Consider the following 16,559-nt stretch of genomic DNA (forward strand, 5'->3'; position numbering starts at 1 on the left):
GGGGAAGTAGATGTTGGGGAAACAGGAACCCTTGAGTATGACTACTCTGGAGGACCCATTCTCCAGTTTGCCAGTAGCAATTCTCTGTAACAGGGACACATTTTTCTAGAAGCCACAATAATCTATAGTAGAGGATTCACAAAGCATCCTGCACATTGGGGAAGTGGGAGATAAAGGTAGGGGGCAACAGATTAAACACCCTGGACATACATCCTGATAAGGTACCTAAAGTTCAGCCCAGTTTATTTCAAACCTTTTTTACTCTGGATCAGGAAGTAACACTTTCTCCTTCCTTAATTTTGACTCAAGGAACATTTCTTCACCGTTCTTGTCACTTCTTGCAGATCAAGTTTCTAAAAGCCATGAGTAGGTTGGGAAAATTTTCCATCCCAGTTTTTGCCACTGGTCTTGAATTCCTGAAAAACATGAAATTGGAGCTTCTTCCCCTAATGTTATACTAAAAAAAGGAAAAGGGAAATAAGTTGTTATTCTTTCTTATGTTTTCTTTGTTGCTGTTCTGACAGAAAGATATTTTTTAAAAAATACTACACACACACCTGACCAAAAACTTGCTGCCTTTTCTGCAGTAGCTGAGAGTTCCAAATGTCTATGTTCCAGACAAGTCTCTTGCTTACTTTTAATGGGCCTGTTTCAGAAGGCAAAAGCATATTGGATTTTACTAATTTTGCTGTTGTCTGAAATACTCTTGGGTGTAGGACCTTGTTTCCTTGTATACCATTCTTTAAAATAAAAAGACAAAGAGTTACCAACATTAACGTTTATAAATGTAGTTTTGTGCCCAAAGATCCTTTTCATAAGCAAAACATCTGTAGATACACTATAGCAGTTTTCCTTGTCCTCTTGTTTCCACCACCCTGGCTAAGTCACTTCTCTCAGTTGCTTTGATTGTATTAATAATATACCACATCCCAAACTGTCTGATTATTTATGCCCCCAGTAATGCAAGCAAAGAACTTTTCAAGGAATTTGAAGCACTTTTCATTAACTTTGCTCTGATTTCCAGTTCGCTATCAGGTCCCTGGAAATTGTTGCAATAGCTACAGTTACCATACCCAACTGAACCATGGCTTTACTTACTATTTTCCAGGGCCTCCCCTTTTGGGGAACAAATCCATGCAACCTGGCTGTGCTTGCCTCACTGCCAGCACAATCCAGTCCATAATCAGGTCCACCCACTGTATTTGCCCTGCTTCCCACAGCATTTGCCAAATCACTGAGTTAGAGAACAGTATCCTCAATCTTAAAACCTCTTGGGCAGTGAGCTGTCCCTGCAGCCCTCAATCTTCCCAGCTTGGTCAACAAAGCCTCCCCCACATGATGCCTCTGTTGTCGCATTAAATCCACAAGTGAAGTCTCTTGCTGTCCATGTCTGCTAAGGTGCTTGTCTATTTGGGCATTTTGTCTTCATCTGGATCACCGGCCTTGCTCTCAACTTTGTTCCTTCCTCTTCTCCTTTGTCAGCATCCTATTTCTCTTTCTACCAGTCTTTATCTGAAGACTCACTGTTTACCTTCCCATTTTTCTGGACTGCAGCCAACACCGTTACCCCACCTACTTTTAACTTAGTTACTAGCTTCTTTTATTTTCTCTGTCTTATGTTTGCTATTTTGCTATCCTTACAGTCAAAGCATTCCAATTTTCTTTTCATTCCTCCATTCTTCTAACAGAGGTTTCAACTACCTTTCCAGCCATGGCATGCACAATAAATGTTGCTTGCAGCTCACCCTTTACCTGCTACAGCTCAAAGTTGCCATTGATGACTTGGTCACATAGAGCATAGAGCACAGTAAAAAAAAAAAAAATCTCCCCCTCTGCTTTCTGCCCCTTGAACCCTCTTTTTTCCATCTGAACTAGAGGTTGAAGCACCTGCCAGCTGGGCAGCCAGCTGACAGGCCTGCTCAGCTGCAGGTGATTATATTCCAGATTCTGGCCACCTGAGAATACCACTGAGCTCCCCGTGCTCCCTTCTTTTCCCCACCCCCCAATAAAAGTATTACAGAAGGGAAGGGAAGAAGGAAACTCTTCAGGCAGCATAGCACTCAATGAGCAAAAGATATTTGTATAAAATGAGCCCTAAAGACTCTCTTCCTCTCTGCTGCATACTTGGCAGAGAGTAAAAAACATAAAATGCTCTGTGCTGCATATAAAATCCTCTCCCCACCACCCCTCAGAAGATTCCAAAATATAGTCACACAGTTATGAGAAGAAAAGAAGATTTAATTATCTACCAATGCAGAGGAAGTAATGAACGTATTACACTGTGATGGAAGCTGCTTCTGGGCCAAAAGTGAGTCCCAAAGTTCCAAACATTGGGCTAGGATTTTATAGATGATCATACAAGGTGCCTTATGACCCCAAGATGTATGTGACCCCAAACCATGTTTGTTGCTTAGAATCACTGTTTATAGGACATAATCACCCATCTAATACATGCACTCTCTATGATGGCTGATCACTGTTTGTGCTAGAGATATAAATAGTTTTCAATTGTCCTGGAATCAGCTAATTCCCTCTCTCAATGATGGGATTTAGATGGACTTTTAGGTGAATTTTTAATTATAAATGATATATGCAATCACTAACTAATATAGTATCTTCTGGACAATTCCCTCACACTAATATATTAATTAGAGAATTAAGAGAATTAACAAAATGCATCCATAAAGATTCAGAACTCTTAAAATACATGATGGGCCTAGCAATCCTATAATTATGCCAGGCATGAGATACACTACCATTACATTGCAGCACAGCCAAGGAATTTCCTTGGCCAGAGAGGGGATAGGAAAAACACATAAGGAAAAAATAAAAGAACAGCAAAAAAATGATAGAAGGCTCACCCACATGCTAATTAGATGACACTAACATGCTGATCAGTTAAAGGGAGCCAATGACTTCACAATGTTGGGGACATGCCTCCAGCACATACTTCTGCATTACCACACATACATCAAACAAAATACTGTACAGTGGTACCTCGTGTTACGAACTTAATCCTTCCGTGACTCTGATCGCATCTCGAATTGGTCGCAACCCGGGGCAAATTTCCCCATAAGGTTCAATGTAAATACAGTTAATCCGTTCCGCCCTCCGAATTTGGTCGCACCCCGAGGCAAATTTCCCCATAAGGTTCAATGTAAATACGGTTAATCCGCCCTCCGAATTTGGTCACAACCCGAGGCAAATTTCCCCCATAAGGTTCAGTGTAAATACAGTTAAACAGTTCTGAAACATATGCATTTTATTTTTAAACCACAAAAACATGAAAAAAAGTACAGTACAGCACAGTATGAAGAGGGAGAATGGGGTGGGGAGGCAGTTATTGTTTGGAGGGAGAGTCCCCCTCCAAAAGGACATTGGGGAGATCTCCTTCAGGGGTTTCCTCTCTTCTTTGCCTCTCAGCTGCAGGCTCAGTTCTGGGGAAAAACCTGTCTAAAGTCAGTTGTTTTTTCCTGCGCTGCATAACCCTCCGGAAATGAAATTGCCATGCTGACAAGCACACCAAAAACCTTCCAAAACACCACAAAACACACCACAAACCTCACCGAATGTCTCCTTGCTACCGTGATCTCGCCCACAGGAAGCCGTGACTGCGTGGCAGCAGGGAAAATGGCCGCGGATCCGGTTCGCAACCTGAGGTAAAATTTTGGGGCCAGAGCTGGTCGTAACCCGAAAAATTCGTTAACAGAGGCGTTCATAACCCGAGGTACCACTGTAATACTATAGCACCTGCCACTCCAACAGTCCCAGTGATGAATACAGACACCATTGTGCTATCACCATTGTGCTATCTCTTTGATGGGAAGGAGTCAAAATCCTATTATGCTCCTCACAAGTACTCTTTCAGGAGAACACCACACAAATATGAGGATACACAGGCCATCAACACAGTATCCACATTTTTTTTTTTTTTTGGGTGCCTTCAAGTCAGTGTTGACTCCTGGCAACTGCCTGGACTAGTCCCTGCAGCTTTCTTGGCTAGATTTTGCCCTTGCCTTCTTCCTAGGGCTGAGAGAGAGTGACTGGCCCAAGGTCACACAACTGGCTTCGTGCCTAAGGCGGAACTAGAACTCAGAGTCTCCTGGTTTCTAGTTTGGTGCCAACTACTACACCAAACTGGCTCACATAGCAATCAACATAGTATCCACATAGGTCTCTGGAAAAGTGGCATGGAGAATGTACCCACAATGCTCAAAATATCCTCTATGAGGAAACAACTATTTTTCATAAGACATTAAATGTAGCCAGAATCTGCAAGAAGAGCAGCCAAATACAGACTATGCTGAGACATAATATAATTTCTTTGGTTTTGACTTAATATCTCAGCCAGTTGTGGGTTATTAAATAAATCATGCTTAAACAAACCATGGCCCAGTCAGAGGAAAATGTGGAGCCAGTCATATTTTGTATTCCTGGCCCAAAGTGAGAGTCAAGAGGAACCTAAGGACTTCAAATCCATGCTCCACAATTCACAAACAGGTATATTATAAGCCATTCTTCCACACCAGTCTTAATCCTAGTCACTGATGCCAGGAACCCTGGAATTTGCAGCTTGTTTTTTTATATGCTGGAGGCTTTGTTGAAATCCAGGATACATTCTCATTCTAGAAAGGCTGGGAGAGAGAGATCTCTGACTTCTGCCAACAAAGAGCTTACCTGAATGTGTGGATGTGTAGAAGCTCTGCATATGGAGGACACTGCTTTCCATTGGATTAAGATTATTAAAGAAATACAGTTCAGTCAAATGAGTACTCATTTATTGCAAAGGGGCAGGGAAGGCTGAAAAAGAATGATAGCAATTATACAATACAGAAGAGTTTCCTTTTCTCTTGGCCTTTTTGGTTCCACCTGCCCTCCAATCAAATCTGGTGGTGGTAGTTGAATCTGCATAGGGCTTTAAGGAGGAACATGTTAATTCAACCTATTCAAATTCACATAGGAACTGTGTTATTTAGGGAAACTAGTTCTTTGGGGTCAAAGTGTCCTCTTCCATCATCAGAGTTCTCTCTTGTGAAGTTTTACAGAATAGGACCAGAGCAATCTAGATCTTTGCCCTGGGTTCTGTAATTTCTAGCGTCTCTGTATGCTTGAGGTGAGTGGCAACTGGGGGCTGATTTACACCATATCCACTGCTGGGTTGTGATGTTGACATAAGGGCCAGGCTTGGCTTTTTGTTTTCCCTTTTTCCTTTCCCCTCTCATTTAGTGTGGGAGGCAAAGTATTCTTGCAGTTTCCTGCCTCTTTCCTTTTTTGGCCATGCCAATGGATGTGGAATAGTCCTACCAGCAGAATGCTCTTCTCAGTACAGCGGGGCTGAGAATTCTGCCCTTGGGTTAGTATTCTTACCTGTCCATGGCTTAGAAAGTCCTCTGCTTTTCTTTCAGCAGGTGAAATAATTTGCTTGTGTATGTATTCATTTGCCTGGAACAATATGGGCATCTCTGGGGATATACAAATACAGTTAGTAAGGATGTTTCTGAACACCGGCGTTAGAAGGAAATTCATTAATTGTAGGGTATGGATGTAGAAGGGATGAGAACATAGGACACCGAATTGTAGGTGTATAATACAAAATGTATGTTTTTAGAAAGGCTAAAATGATATAATGGAAACAAAGCTAGAGTGACCAGAACTAGATGCAGGGCAGTGAAATGGCAAAGGATTCCCACCCCCATCGTAGACATACCAACAAATTATTTTGGGGAAGAGGCTTGGGGTTTGTTTTTGCTTGTGTATGTGTTTGGTAAATTTATGTTTCTGAGAAATTTATTTGTGAAATATGTCAAACCGTCCTATATGGAGCCAGATTTACTAACCGCGCCGCAGCCGAAAAGGTATTCGGGACTGGTGCATCTGTAGGGGAAAGACGCTATCTGCTGCACCCCGGAGTTGTTTGCGATATAGGAGTCTTATTGTCGATCGTGGGAATGTCCCAAACGTCTCTGCTGTTGTGCGCACATAGGCACATTTTTTTTCCTTTTCCGGAAAAACGGAGCTTAAGCTTTGCAAACCCACAGGTGTTTCTGGAAGCTTCTGGAAGGTGCTGGAAAGTGAGGCACGGATGAGCCTGGCATTGCACAGCCCCCGTCTATTTCATGTCTGTCGGGGAAAGACTGGCTTGGAGACTTCCAGGTGGGGGGCCGGGTCCTGCGATTAAAAGGCGGCTTTCGCTGGCAGGGGTCTCGCAGGGCCAGCGAGTTCCCATGTGCGGGCTCAAGGGGAGGAGAAGGGGGGCGGGATTCAGTGGAAATTTCCACTCTCTGCAGTAGTATCTGCGGCCACGGAAGAAAGAGGAGGGGAAAGAGAAAGGGAGAAAAGGCATCATTATCGGGAAGGCGAGGCGGCGCCCGCAGGCCTGCTTTCAACCGCGGTGCCGCTCGGCCGCCTTTCCTACGAAGGGGACGAGTTAGAAATAAAGGGTCTTCCGGCATAATTTGGGACCGGCGCGCCTGAGAAGTCCACTTTCTCTGGTCCGGGGAGGGCAAGGGGAGGGGAGGACCGCGCAGCGGCGCCTGACGCGAGCAAAGGGGCGGACCCGCCGGTGCACGCAGCAGCCGACCTCTTTTAAACACTCGGACACCCGCCGCCTCCTACTCGGTGCAGCTGGGGACCAGGGACGCGTCGGACCCGCGCTCAGTGCCTGCACCGCGCTCTCCTCGAGCGGGGCTGAGCTGCTCCTCTTCCGCCAAAGATGCCCCGTTATGAGCTGGCTTTGATCCTGAAAGCCATGCAGAGGGTGAGTGGGTGTGGACGTTGGGGGGGAGCAGCCCCGGCCCTTCTCGGTGCCCTTGTCCTTCCCCCCTTTTCTCCGCCAGGCACCCCACTTCCCTTCGTGGGCCCCGTTTCAGCCGCTCTGAACTCCCCAGGCCGCCGAGCTCCCTGCAGGCTCCTTCGCGCCCTGGGTTTCTTCCCAGCAGCCTTGGACGTCCGTTCATCTGTCCTTCCTCCGCAGCAACGTGTGGCTCTGGAAGGACGGGCTTTTCCCGCCATTGCTGTCTTTTCTTTCATTATCGTTCGCCGAATGGCTTCTGGAGGAAGAGGGAGCAATTTCGCTTTGGCAGTTCAAACAATTGAGCTGTTCTGCTTCTTAAGCGAGCCCCCCCCCCCGCCCTTCCCAAACACTGAAAGCGCACGTGTACTCTCGTTTCTTAACAAAACGCGATTAAAGGAGTCGCTCTTTGTCGTTCACAAAAAGGTGCCAGGTTTTAATTACTTTTTTCCTTCACTGAATCGCTTGGGTTTTCGCACGGGCCGCACATGCAGGGGTTTCTTTTTAAGCACAAAAATCGCCGCGCTGCCTGGTGGTAATTCTTGGCGGTGTTTTATCGGGCCTGGTCGCAGCTCCATTTGCACCGTGTCATTTTTGCACTTGTTCTGGAAAGCTGTATGCTTGGTTACAGGTACCCTGATAGTTGTTAGTTAGGTTAGTTGGCAACCTTTTGGATGCTTCCTCCCTACCGGAAGCCTTTGATTTCCAAGTCATACAGGAACATAAATTAATTTTATATATATAAATAGAAGATAAATTGCTGGGACTGATTTTTTTAAAGATAATTCCAGGAACCTTTAGACTTAACTTTAAAACTAGCTGGCCTTTCCTAGTGAGCCTGAAAGGTAGCATTGAAAGACTGCTTGATTTTCTTACTAGTAAGTGTAAATGGTATTCAAAATACAAATGGCACAATGGGTAGAATCAGGTGGGAGCCCATAAGTCAAGTGTAGAGGGCCTACTTTTCACCTTGCAGGTTTGAGGCTGATGCAGAAATTCCCCAGCTGCACTAGAAAATGCTGAGGAAGTTTCCTGAAGCCCACACTGGTGACTCAGTACTGAGGTGTCTGACTCCATATAAGACAGATTCTGATATTGGTAAATACTAAAGAGCATGACATAGTTTTGAAAAAGAAAATAGAGAATGGCACTGTATTTACATGTCCTTATTCAGGTAAACTGGTAATGAATATTTTAATTAGAAAATTTAGTTTTCTCATAAATACTCTGCAGAAGGCTGTGTAGCTCACAGTATCCCCTTGCACTATAATCCCACATGCCACATAAGTGCAAAATCCCACTGAGTTTAGTGAGGCTAACTCACAAGTAAATATATATGGTTACAGCCTGAAAATAACCTGTATTTTTGCTTATGGAGTTCTTTGCTTAGTAAAACTTCATTATATGCATTATAGGAGTAATTCTATATTCTGCATCCATCTTTCTGAACATATATAGTCACTTTTATTGGGGTCTAGTGTTTCTGAGATGTTTAGGGGCCTGGTTTTGCAGATTTTGGAATGTTCTCATTTTGTTTCTGATTACTGTACCTTAATTTAATGTTGAATTTTCATAGATTTCCTGGGGTATTCCCATAGAATACAAGATAAATTAGCAGTTATGTTTCAGGCATGAGAAACACTGATTTTTCAATAGTTTCTTAATGTTCGTAGAATTGTGCTTCTTTGGAGTATAAGCTGTTGCCTGAATTTCAGACCATCTCAAATATAAAGTACATTTTAAAATATTTTAGAAAGTGTAGAGACAATTCCTGTTGAAATGGTACCTAACATTCTTCTGTGAAGCAGCATATAGGCATTTCTGAATTAAAGTCCAAAGTATTAGGATGTTTCAGCTGAAGAGTTCACAAGAGTACAGTAAGACCTGCAGAAATAGCCCCTTTGTAGTAATGTCTTAGGCTGTCAGCTGATCTAAAGAAACAAAGCTTATCTTCTTAGAGGCATTATGTGCCCAAGAAATATAGTCTGTGGATGATACCCACAGGACTTTCTTTATCAGTCACCTTTAAATTCCACATCTAAACAGAAGTCTTCCAAATCACTGTTGTATAGATTTAAAAATACAGATAATTCAGTGTGGCCTTTTAATTTTCAAACAACATAGAGAAGGAAAATTGCTTTAATTTGGTCTGCATTTACATTTAGAAATCTGAGTCCAAAGAACATTGATGGACTGGTGTACTGCTAGTGAGGTGAAACCTACAACTGTGTTCTGATGGATTGATTTCACCAAGAGCGTAAGTTTTCTGAGGATAAAAATATTCTGATATCTGAAAATATCTGAATCAATTCAGATAGAAATATAGTAGAATCAAGAGTGGAAACTTCCTAATCTAAAATATTTAGTTAACACCATAAATAAATTAGTTGGGAATATCTAAAATATTTGCAGTATTTGGTATTTTCATGGAAGAAATTAAAGATCAAGCACCATTTGTCTTAATGACTGAAAGTTTAGTGTGTCCTATAACAAACATGGAATTTAAAAGTAAGCTCTTTGATTTAAATATAACATTCTTTTAAAACAAATTGCAGTTTAGTGGCTTGAGATATATCTCCCATTCCTATTTTATGTACTCACCAGAAGAGGGCAAGAGAGCTAAACTATTTTCTGCTTAGAGTATATTTTATTCCATTCATAGAAAAGTGGTTCACTGACTTCACCTAACTTATCTGTGATGAATGAAGAAAAACTACACACTTAAAATTGACCCCTCCAGCAAGATGTATTATTCCAAATTACTTGGGGAATTTTCAGATTGTTTTACTACATAGTAAATACAGCCTCCCCCCCCCCCCCATATATATCATTTGAAGCTATTGATTCTCTTTTGGTAAAATGTATTTAGGTATATAGCTTACATATTGGGAAATAGCAAAGTTTATTATAGAACAGGTTGTTAATAAGAGAGTTACAAAAATATACTGCTTTCCCCCAATATGTAAAGGAATAGAACAAGAATGATGAAAAGCAGAGTAATGCACTAAACGGTTAACTTGGTTATGCATTATGAGTTTTTGTATAATTTCTTCATTTGGAAGTTTTGTCAGTTCCATGTCTTAGAAATGTGAACTTTCATTTATTATCTCATTGTTTATGGCCAAAATTGTATTTTTGAAAAGCTAAATATTTGCTTAGATATATTTATGGAGGCCAGAACCCATTTCTTTACATTTAGAGTTGCATACTACTGTTGGTTGCTTCTTTGAATCCTCCTGTTGGTTGATTGGCTTGAAAAATGGGCACTGATCCTTAAGTATTGATTGTGTGCTTTAAAAATTGACTTTATGAAATTTAGTTAGTCATATCTGCTTACATAAGATATCAGTTACCAGGGTAATGATGGGGTTGTTATGTAATTGGCAAGTTCCATTGCAAGGCAGTTTCAAGAGTTTAGGGCCCAAACTATATGTGATTAGCATCAGGTTACATGTGTAAAATTAGGCTTATTCAATTACGTGCAGAGCAGGAAATAAAAACTGCAAAAGGACAAAATGAATTGGGGTAGATTTCAGCAGTCCCTGTCCATTTATCTTTGATTGTTCAATTATGTATTGTATGTATATGAATTTAAAGATAAAGGCCCATCGCCATCATTTTTATTTTAGATGTGATTGCTCTTTATACATGCTACCTGATCTAGACCATTCAATAGACCAGTGCCAGTTTAAGTTGGCTTTAGTTGGCTTCTTAATGGAGTGGGTAGCTGCTTGCAGGGTCAAATAAGGTAAATAGCGTGAGGGCAGAGGGAGTGCTGCTTTAATAGTGATTGAACTATTAACAGTGCTACTTCTTTTTAGTCTTTAGTTCTTTTCTTCCCTTTTTCTGCTTATAAGACAAGTAGAAGGGAAAAATCCTTGATAGAAAAAACCAAATAGAAACGTTACAAAGAATATGATATTGCTGATCAGTTACTGTGTTGTGGTTTGTATTTTATTTTAGCTAGTTTGGAAATGGTAGAAATGATGCAATTTATTAGAAATACTAATGTTGAAGACTTATTTCTGTTATTGGAGAATACTTAATTAAAGTTCCCTGCTGACACTAGGGCTGTATGAACAGTACATATGGAATTACCTTAGTTAAAAGACACATGAAAATAACCTTTAGTACTGATGATTGATCATTATGGTTAAAAAATTTGATCTCTGTATTTGAAGATAGGTCTTATCTAGCGCAAGTAGGTCAGAAGGTAAATCATAATGAACCACTGATCTGTTTCTTGGTAAAGTATCTGAACTCAGCTTGAGGGAAATTTGATTTTATTACTCTTGAAAGGATGTAAGGCTAAATAGAACTTATTCTGATACAGCAAAGCATTTCTGTTTTTAAGCAATTCTTTTTACGTAAGTTTGCCCTCTTACCTGCTTCAAAAGTTCTCTTTTTCTTTGAAGGATAAATTTAAAGTTAACTAGTGCCCATAATAATTCTAATTTTAAAAATAGATAGGATTAATAGGAACCTGCTTATCCATCTACCATGATTCACATCTGCCCAACCATGTCTTGCCTTACCTTAAAATACAGTGATATTTTCTTGCGATCAGAGTAAAATATGCTTAGGAAGAATGAAAATAATTTAACTGTAATTTTTTAATAACTTTGTGCCTTATTTTGACTCCTGTATTAGTAGGAGTTGGTGACCAGCAAGACTAGTGGCCAAGAAGTCTGGGGTTTTTTCCCCCTTTTTTTGTCACACAGGCACTCTTACGTACAGCAAAGCACTGAACAAATGGAAAATAATATTTAGCAGCCTTGCTGATAAGTACTGTTTGTGCTGAGGGAAAAAGATCAAGATGGCACTTTGCTGAGAAACCTGTCTGTGCCCTGTACAATGTTGCAACTGCACTTTTCTGTTCAACTAGCAAACCATCAAATCACATAAAGGAGAGATTCAGAAATGCTATATATTCCTGTAATTACAAGGACAGTCTTTTTCAGGAAGATACTTTCATGATGGGGATTCTAGGAGGAGAATCAAGTTAGTCTATAGTAGCAATAAATTAGGAAGAGTTTGATAGTACCTTTTCTGATTAACAACTTTTGTTAAAGGTTAATAAAATAACCTTTAATAAAATGTGTTAGTTGGAAAAGATGCTACCAGATTCCTTATTTTTTTCCACAATAGGACAGAGTCATAGAAAAAGAGCATCACAGGACTGCTTTGAATCCATATTTGTGTGCTTTGCAAAGCAGCAATCCATTGCAGACAAATGGCAAAAATATAAAGAAGAAACATACAAGAAGCTGGGCTTCTTCAGACACACAGTGGATAATTATTCCATGGTTCTTGTATCACTTTTTAAGGACACCTGAAAAAAAGTGAAGGGGAGGTGGAATAACATTTTTTTTCAGGTAATCCAGGGGATAATTTGCAAGGCGATCACTTATAATTTGGTCTGTAGGATGATTCACTCAGAGGCAAGCAATTGTAAGATCCTGAATTGGGGTGAGTTAATTTACACATTAAAAACAAGTAAGTAATAGAAGCCCCAGTGGATAGGCAAATAAACTAAAGCCAGCAACTTTAAAGATCACGAGTGTACATTAAACCTCCTTACCTTCTTTTGATATTTTCAACACAAATTTGGTATAAGCTGAGAGTTGTCTCCATATTAATAGACTGGGGAACTGGAGTTGATTCATGCATTAGACACCCATAACTGCATCCAAAAATTATGCTTTCACTTCATTAGGCACACAAGCTGCCTTCCTTCTCTTTGGCTATGGGAGCCAATATCCATAGGTTCAGTAGACTGAAAGGGAGCAGTCTTATGGACATCTTATTTTACTTTACTATTTACCTGTGCCATAAATAGAAACAAACAGATGGAGGCTAGGGTTCTCCTTAAAGATATGCAGCATTGCAATAACAGTTCAGCTAGGCTGACCTACTGGCATGGCCTCTGTTCCCTGTCCTGTCTTATAAAATATTTTCAGGTTAAGACTGCCAAAGTGATAATGTGTTATTTGGTTATTTATTACCTCACTTTGTATTGTATTGAATTTAGATGTCAGAGGATTTGAGTTGATTGGAATATTGTAGTTTATTTGCAAAGTGGGTAATCCTTAGTTCTGCCAGAGATATGGTGGTTGGAGTTGTTAAATATCTTCTACATGTTCCACACAATATACTTGGTTACAATGAATAATGTGACCCATTAGATTATCTTGTAAATTGTCTTTGATGTTCCTTAATTTAGAATGACTGCTGCTCCATTGTGTTGGTTTTTCTAATTTGAGCAAGTTAAGTAATAATATTTAAGAAATCTGATTCAAGCCTTAATGAAACTTATTCAAAAAAATGAATAGGTAGATTTCCCCCCCTAGAGATGTACAAAATGGCCCATACAAAGCACAACTAACTTTGAGTGGTTTGTATCTAGACTGAAGCATGTGTGTTCCAGGCAGAAGTGTTTTGGGAAGTTGGTGGGAAAAAGTCAAGGACATTAGGGCACAGTGGTAACTAAAGGTAGATAAGGAAAGGAAGGCACTGGGAAGATCCAGAGGGTGGGTGATTGGATATGCCATACCTGAAGCCAAGGACTTTAGTTGTAGTTAAGGGCAGATATGGAAAAGAAGATGCTATGGGTGGTTAGGGTTTGGTTTGGTTTGGTTTGGTTTGGTTTGGTTTGGTTTGGTTTGGTTTGGTTTGGTTTGGTTTGGATGGCTGCAACAAATGTTTGTGGAATTGTGGTATTAGTTTTGGCAATTTCATGAGATTTCATGTGAATTTTTTTTTTTTACTGGAAAGGCTATTAGCTCCTTTGTATATTGTCTTAGTTACCAAATGGTAGATATGGACCAGTTCTGTGAAGAGGCAGGACCTAGAGTTTCATTTCCTTACCAGAATGTGTAACAGGTCACTTTGAATCCTCTGAATGTGTTTTCTGAATATATGACTTGAAGCATATAACTACATCAAAACTGGTATCAGTGGGTATGTGGATGTAAAATGGTAATGATAGCATTAAAATGATGAAATTTGTTTCTCTGAGCTCTTCATTTTAACCCTTTTCCTTTAATTTTTGCTTTCTCAAGTTATTCATTTTATTTGCACATGATTTTGAAACATAATCAGATATTGTTACATGATGAATTAATTTTGAGTTCAGTTTGTTTCAACCTGTTTTATTCTTCTGTCTATTATTACTGTACACTCCAGTCTGCATTTCTTTTAAGTCTTCTCATTCCATGATGGTTCATTTTTCTAGAATTTTTACAACATTTTTCCATTAGTTACATGAGTTCCTGTTACTAGAAATATGATCATCCTCTCAGTTTTAAAGAAACAAAGGAGAATTGATGAAACTGAAAGGTTCACTCAGTTTTACTGAGGAATTTTCTAGATTATACAATTTTACTTAGCAAACATATAAAGCTATAACTGATAGAGAAAGTTAGGTGCTCAGAGTAGCATAAAGACAGACTTGTTTTGTGTCTCCAGAAGCATGCAGTGGTGGAGGGTGGATAGAAGCAGTACAGAAGGCTCATATTCAGCCACCACGGGCCCAAATCGCTCGTGCATGCTACTGCATCTGCTTATGCATTCCCCTGGCAGCAGCCATACCCAGGCCTGAAATCACCTGTGCACACCACTGCAGCCACCCACACCCCCCTACCTGGCAGCAGCCACTTACCTGCCTGCTGGCCTGTTTACAAGCCACTTGGGACTTGCAACTTCCTACCGGCTTCCTCACTGACTTTGGTTGTTGGAAGCCAACAGAAAGTTACAAGGAGGTCCTCACTTAATGATGGCAACAGGGACTGCCGGGATTACCATTGCTAAGCAATGCAGTCATGTAATGTTACACTTTATGACCGCATTGCTTAGCAATGGAAATTCCAGTCCCAATTACCATTGTTAAGTGAGGACTACCTGTATAGGAATGCAATGAAGCAAAGGCTTAACTGAATAAATAAGTTGTCAGTTTCTGGTGAAAGAATTTCACAGGGGAAAAGGGCTTTTCATCTCTTTTAGATGTTTATTCTGCTATACATAATAAGCACCCTCACACCATAGCCCATGTAAGTAGGGCATATACAGCAAGGCCCATGTAAGTAGGGCATATACAGAAGTTAATATTTTATTAGATAAAATTGATACTGATTTGTTTAGAATCTTACAGACTACAACTATCTGAAAATGGCTCAGTGGTTTATTGGCAGCTGATCTACAGCTAAGACAAATATAATATGTCCATGACCAAGGGATGCACTGAGTAACCTAGCAGCAGCATTCTATACTAGCTGCAGCCTTTGAACAGTTAGTTCAAGTGCAGTACAATAAACTAGTGTAGATGTTATGTTTCTCTTCATAGAAGTTTTTAGGTTTTATACCAACTGATACTGATTAGAGAGCCACTGAGGCTAGTTGGACTTCCACTGGCAAAGTTGAAACTACAAACACCCCCAGACTGTACACCAGTTCATAGAATTATAGGATTGCAAGGGACCTTGGAGATCTTCTAGTCCATCCCCTCGCCCAGGGCAAGAATACTCAGACCATCCGAGGCAGATGGCAGTCCAACTTTGGTTTGAAAACCTCCTGCGATGGAGGACCCATGACTTCAGGAGGCAGACTGCTCCACTGCAATATTTCCCCAATGAGGAAATTACTAGGTATTCAAGTTTGAATCGCTCTCTGTAAGGCTTCCACCCATTGGTTCTTGTCCTACTCCTGGCACATCCTTTTTCCTGTGACAGCCCTACAAGTATTGGAAGATTGCTGTCATGTCTTCCCTTAGCCTTCTCTTTTTTAGGCTAAACATACATAGTTCTTTTAACTGTTCTTCATAGGATTTAGCCTCCAAGTCTTACTCTTCTCTGCATTCTTTCCAGTTTCTCAGCATCTTTCTTATATTGTGGTAGCCAAAAGTGCATGCAGTATTTCAGATGCAGTAGAGAGGATCTGTCACTTCCCATGATCTCGATATTATACCTCTGTTGATGTAGCCCAAGATTGCAGTGGCTCATGTTTAGTCTATGATTTGTCAGGATACCCAGATCTCTCTTTCAGGTGCTGTTGCTGAGCCAGGTACCACCTGGTACCTGAACATCTGATTTTTCCTACTTGACTGCAGCACCCTACATTTCTTGCTGTTGAACTTCCTTTTGTTGGAAAAGACCCAATATTCAATTCTGTCAGCATACTATTTTAACCTTGAGCCTGTCTCCTAAGGAGTTAACAGTCCCCTCTTCTACCTTTGTGTCATCTGCAAATTTATTAAGCATCTTTTCTGTGCACTGGTCTAAGTCATTTATAAAAATGCTGAAGAGCACTGGGCCCAGGACCGAACCCTGAGGTACCATAATGGATACCTTTATCCATGTAGATGTAGATCCATTAAGGACATGTTGAGTATGGTTGTTTAACCAACTGAATCCACCTAGTAGTAGGACCATACATCCCACACTGTTCCATTTTATGAAGGAGGCAGCTATGGTCAACTTTATTAAATGCCTTACTGAAGTTTAGGTATACTGCATCCATAGCATTCTCTTGGTTGCTAATCTAGGCATTGTGGGAGGACAGCTGTGTTAGTCTGGTGGCAAAAAATCAGAAGGTGTGTGGTAATACCTTTTTTGACTAACAACTTTTATTAAAAGATATAAGCTTTTATGAGCTGCAGTTCACTTCATCAGGTGGTACCAGGCTCCTTTTACTCTAGTCAATTTGTCAAAAAAAGCCATAATATAGTCTGGCACAACCTGTGTTTAACTAACTCATGAAGGCTTCAAGTAATTAC

The 16,559-nt window shown here is 40.5% G+C and overlaps 1 protein-coding gene across 2 annotated transcripts in view; it reads left to right on the top strand.

The window, feature by feature from the left end:
- The first annotated feature begins 6,515 nt into the window (after positions 1 to 6,515).
- MRPS6 (mitochondrial ribosomal protein S6) overlaps positions 6,516 to 16,559 on the top strand; it is a 43,187-nt gene continuing 33,143 nt past the window's right edge. Inside the window, exon 1 of one of the 2 annotated variants that reach the window (XM_007420171.3) lies at positions 6,516 to 6,757. Coding sequence is in view for 1 of the 2 variants with exons in the window: in XM_007420170.4 (XP_007420232.1) it covers positions 6,713 to 6,757 (45 nt within the window). In the remaining variant the exon portion in view is untranslated. The remainder of the gene's footprint in view (positions 6,758 to 16,559) is intronic. The other variant, XM_007420170.4, reaches the window with a different exon arrangement.

Source organism: Python bivittatus, unplaced genomic scaffold, assembly GCF_059951505.1.
Source record: "Python bivittatus isolate LINGU-HERP-01145 unplaced genomic scaffold, Pbiv_v1 ctg000350_np1212, whole genome shotgun sequence".
In the NCBI taxonomy this organism is placed as follows: Eukaryota; Metazoa; Chordata; class Lepidosauria; order Squamata; family Pythonidae; genus Python; species Python bivittatus.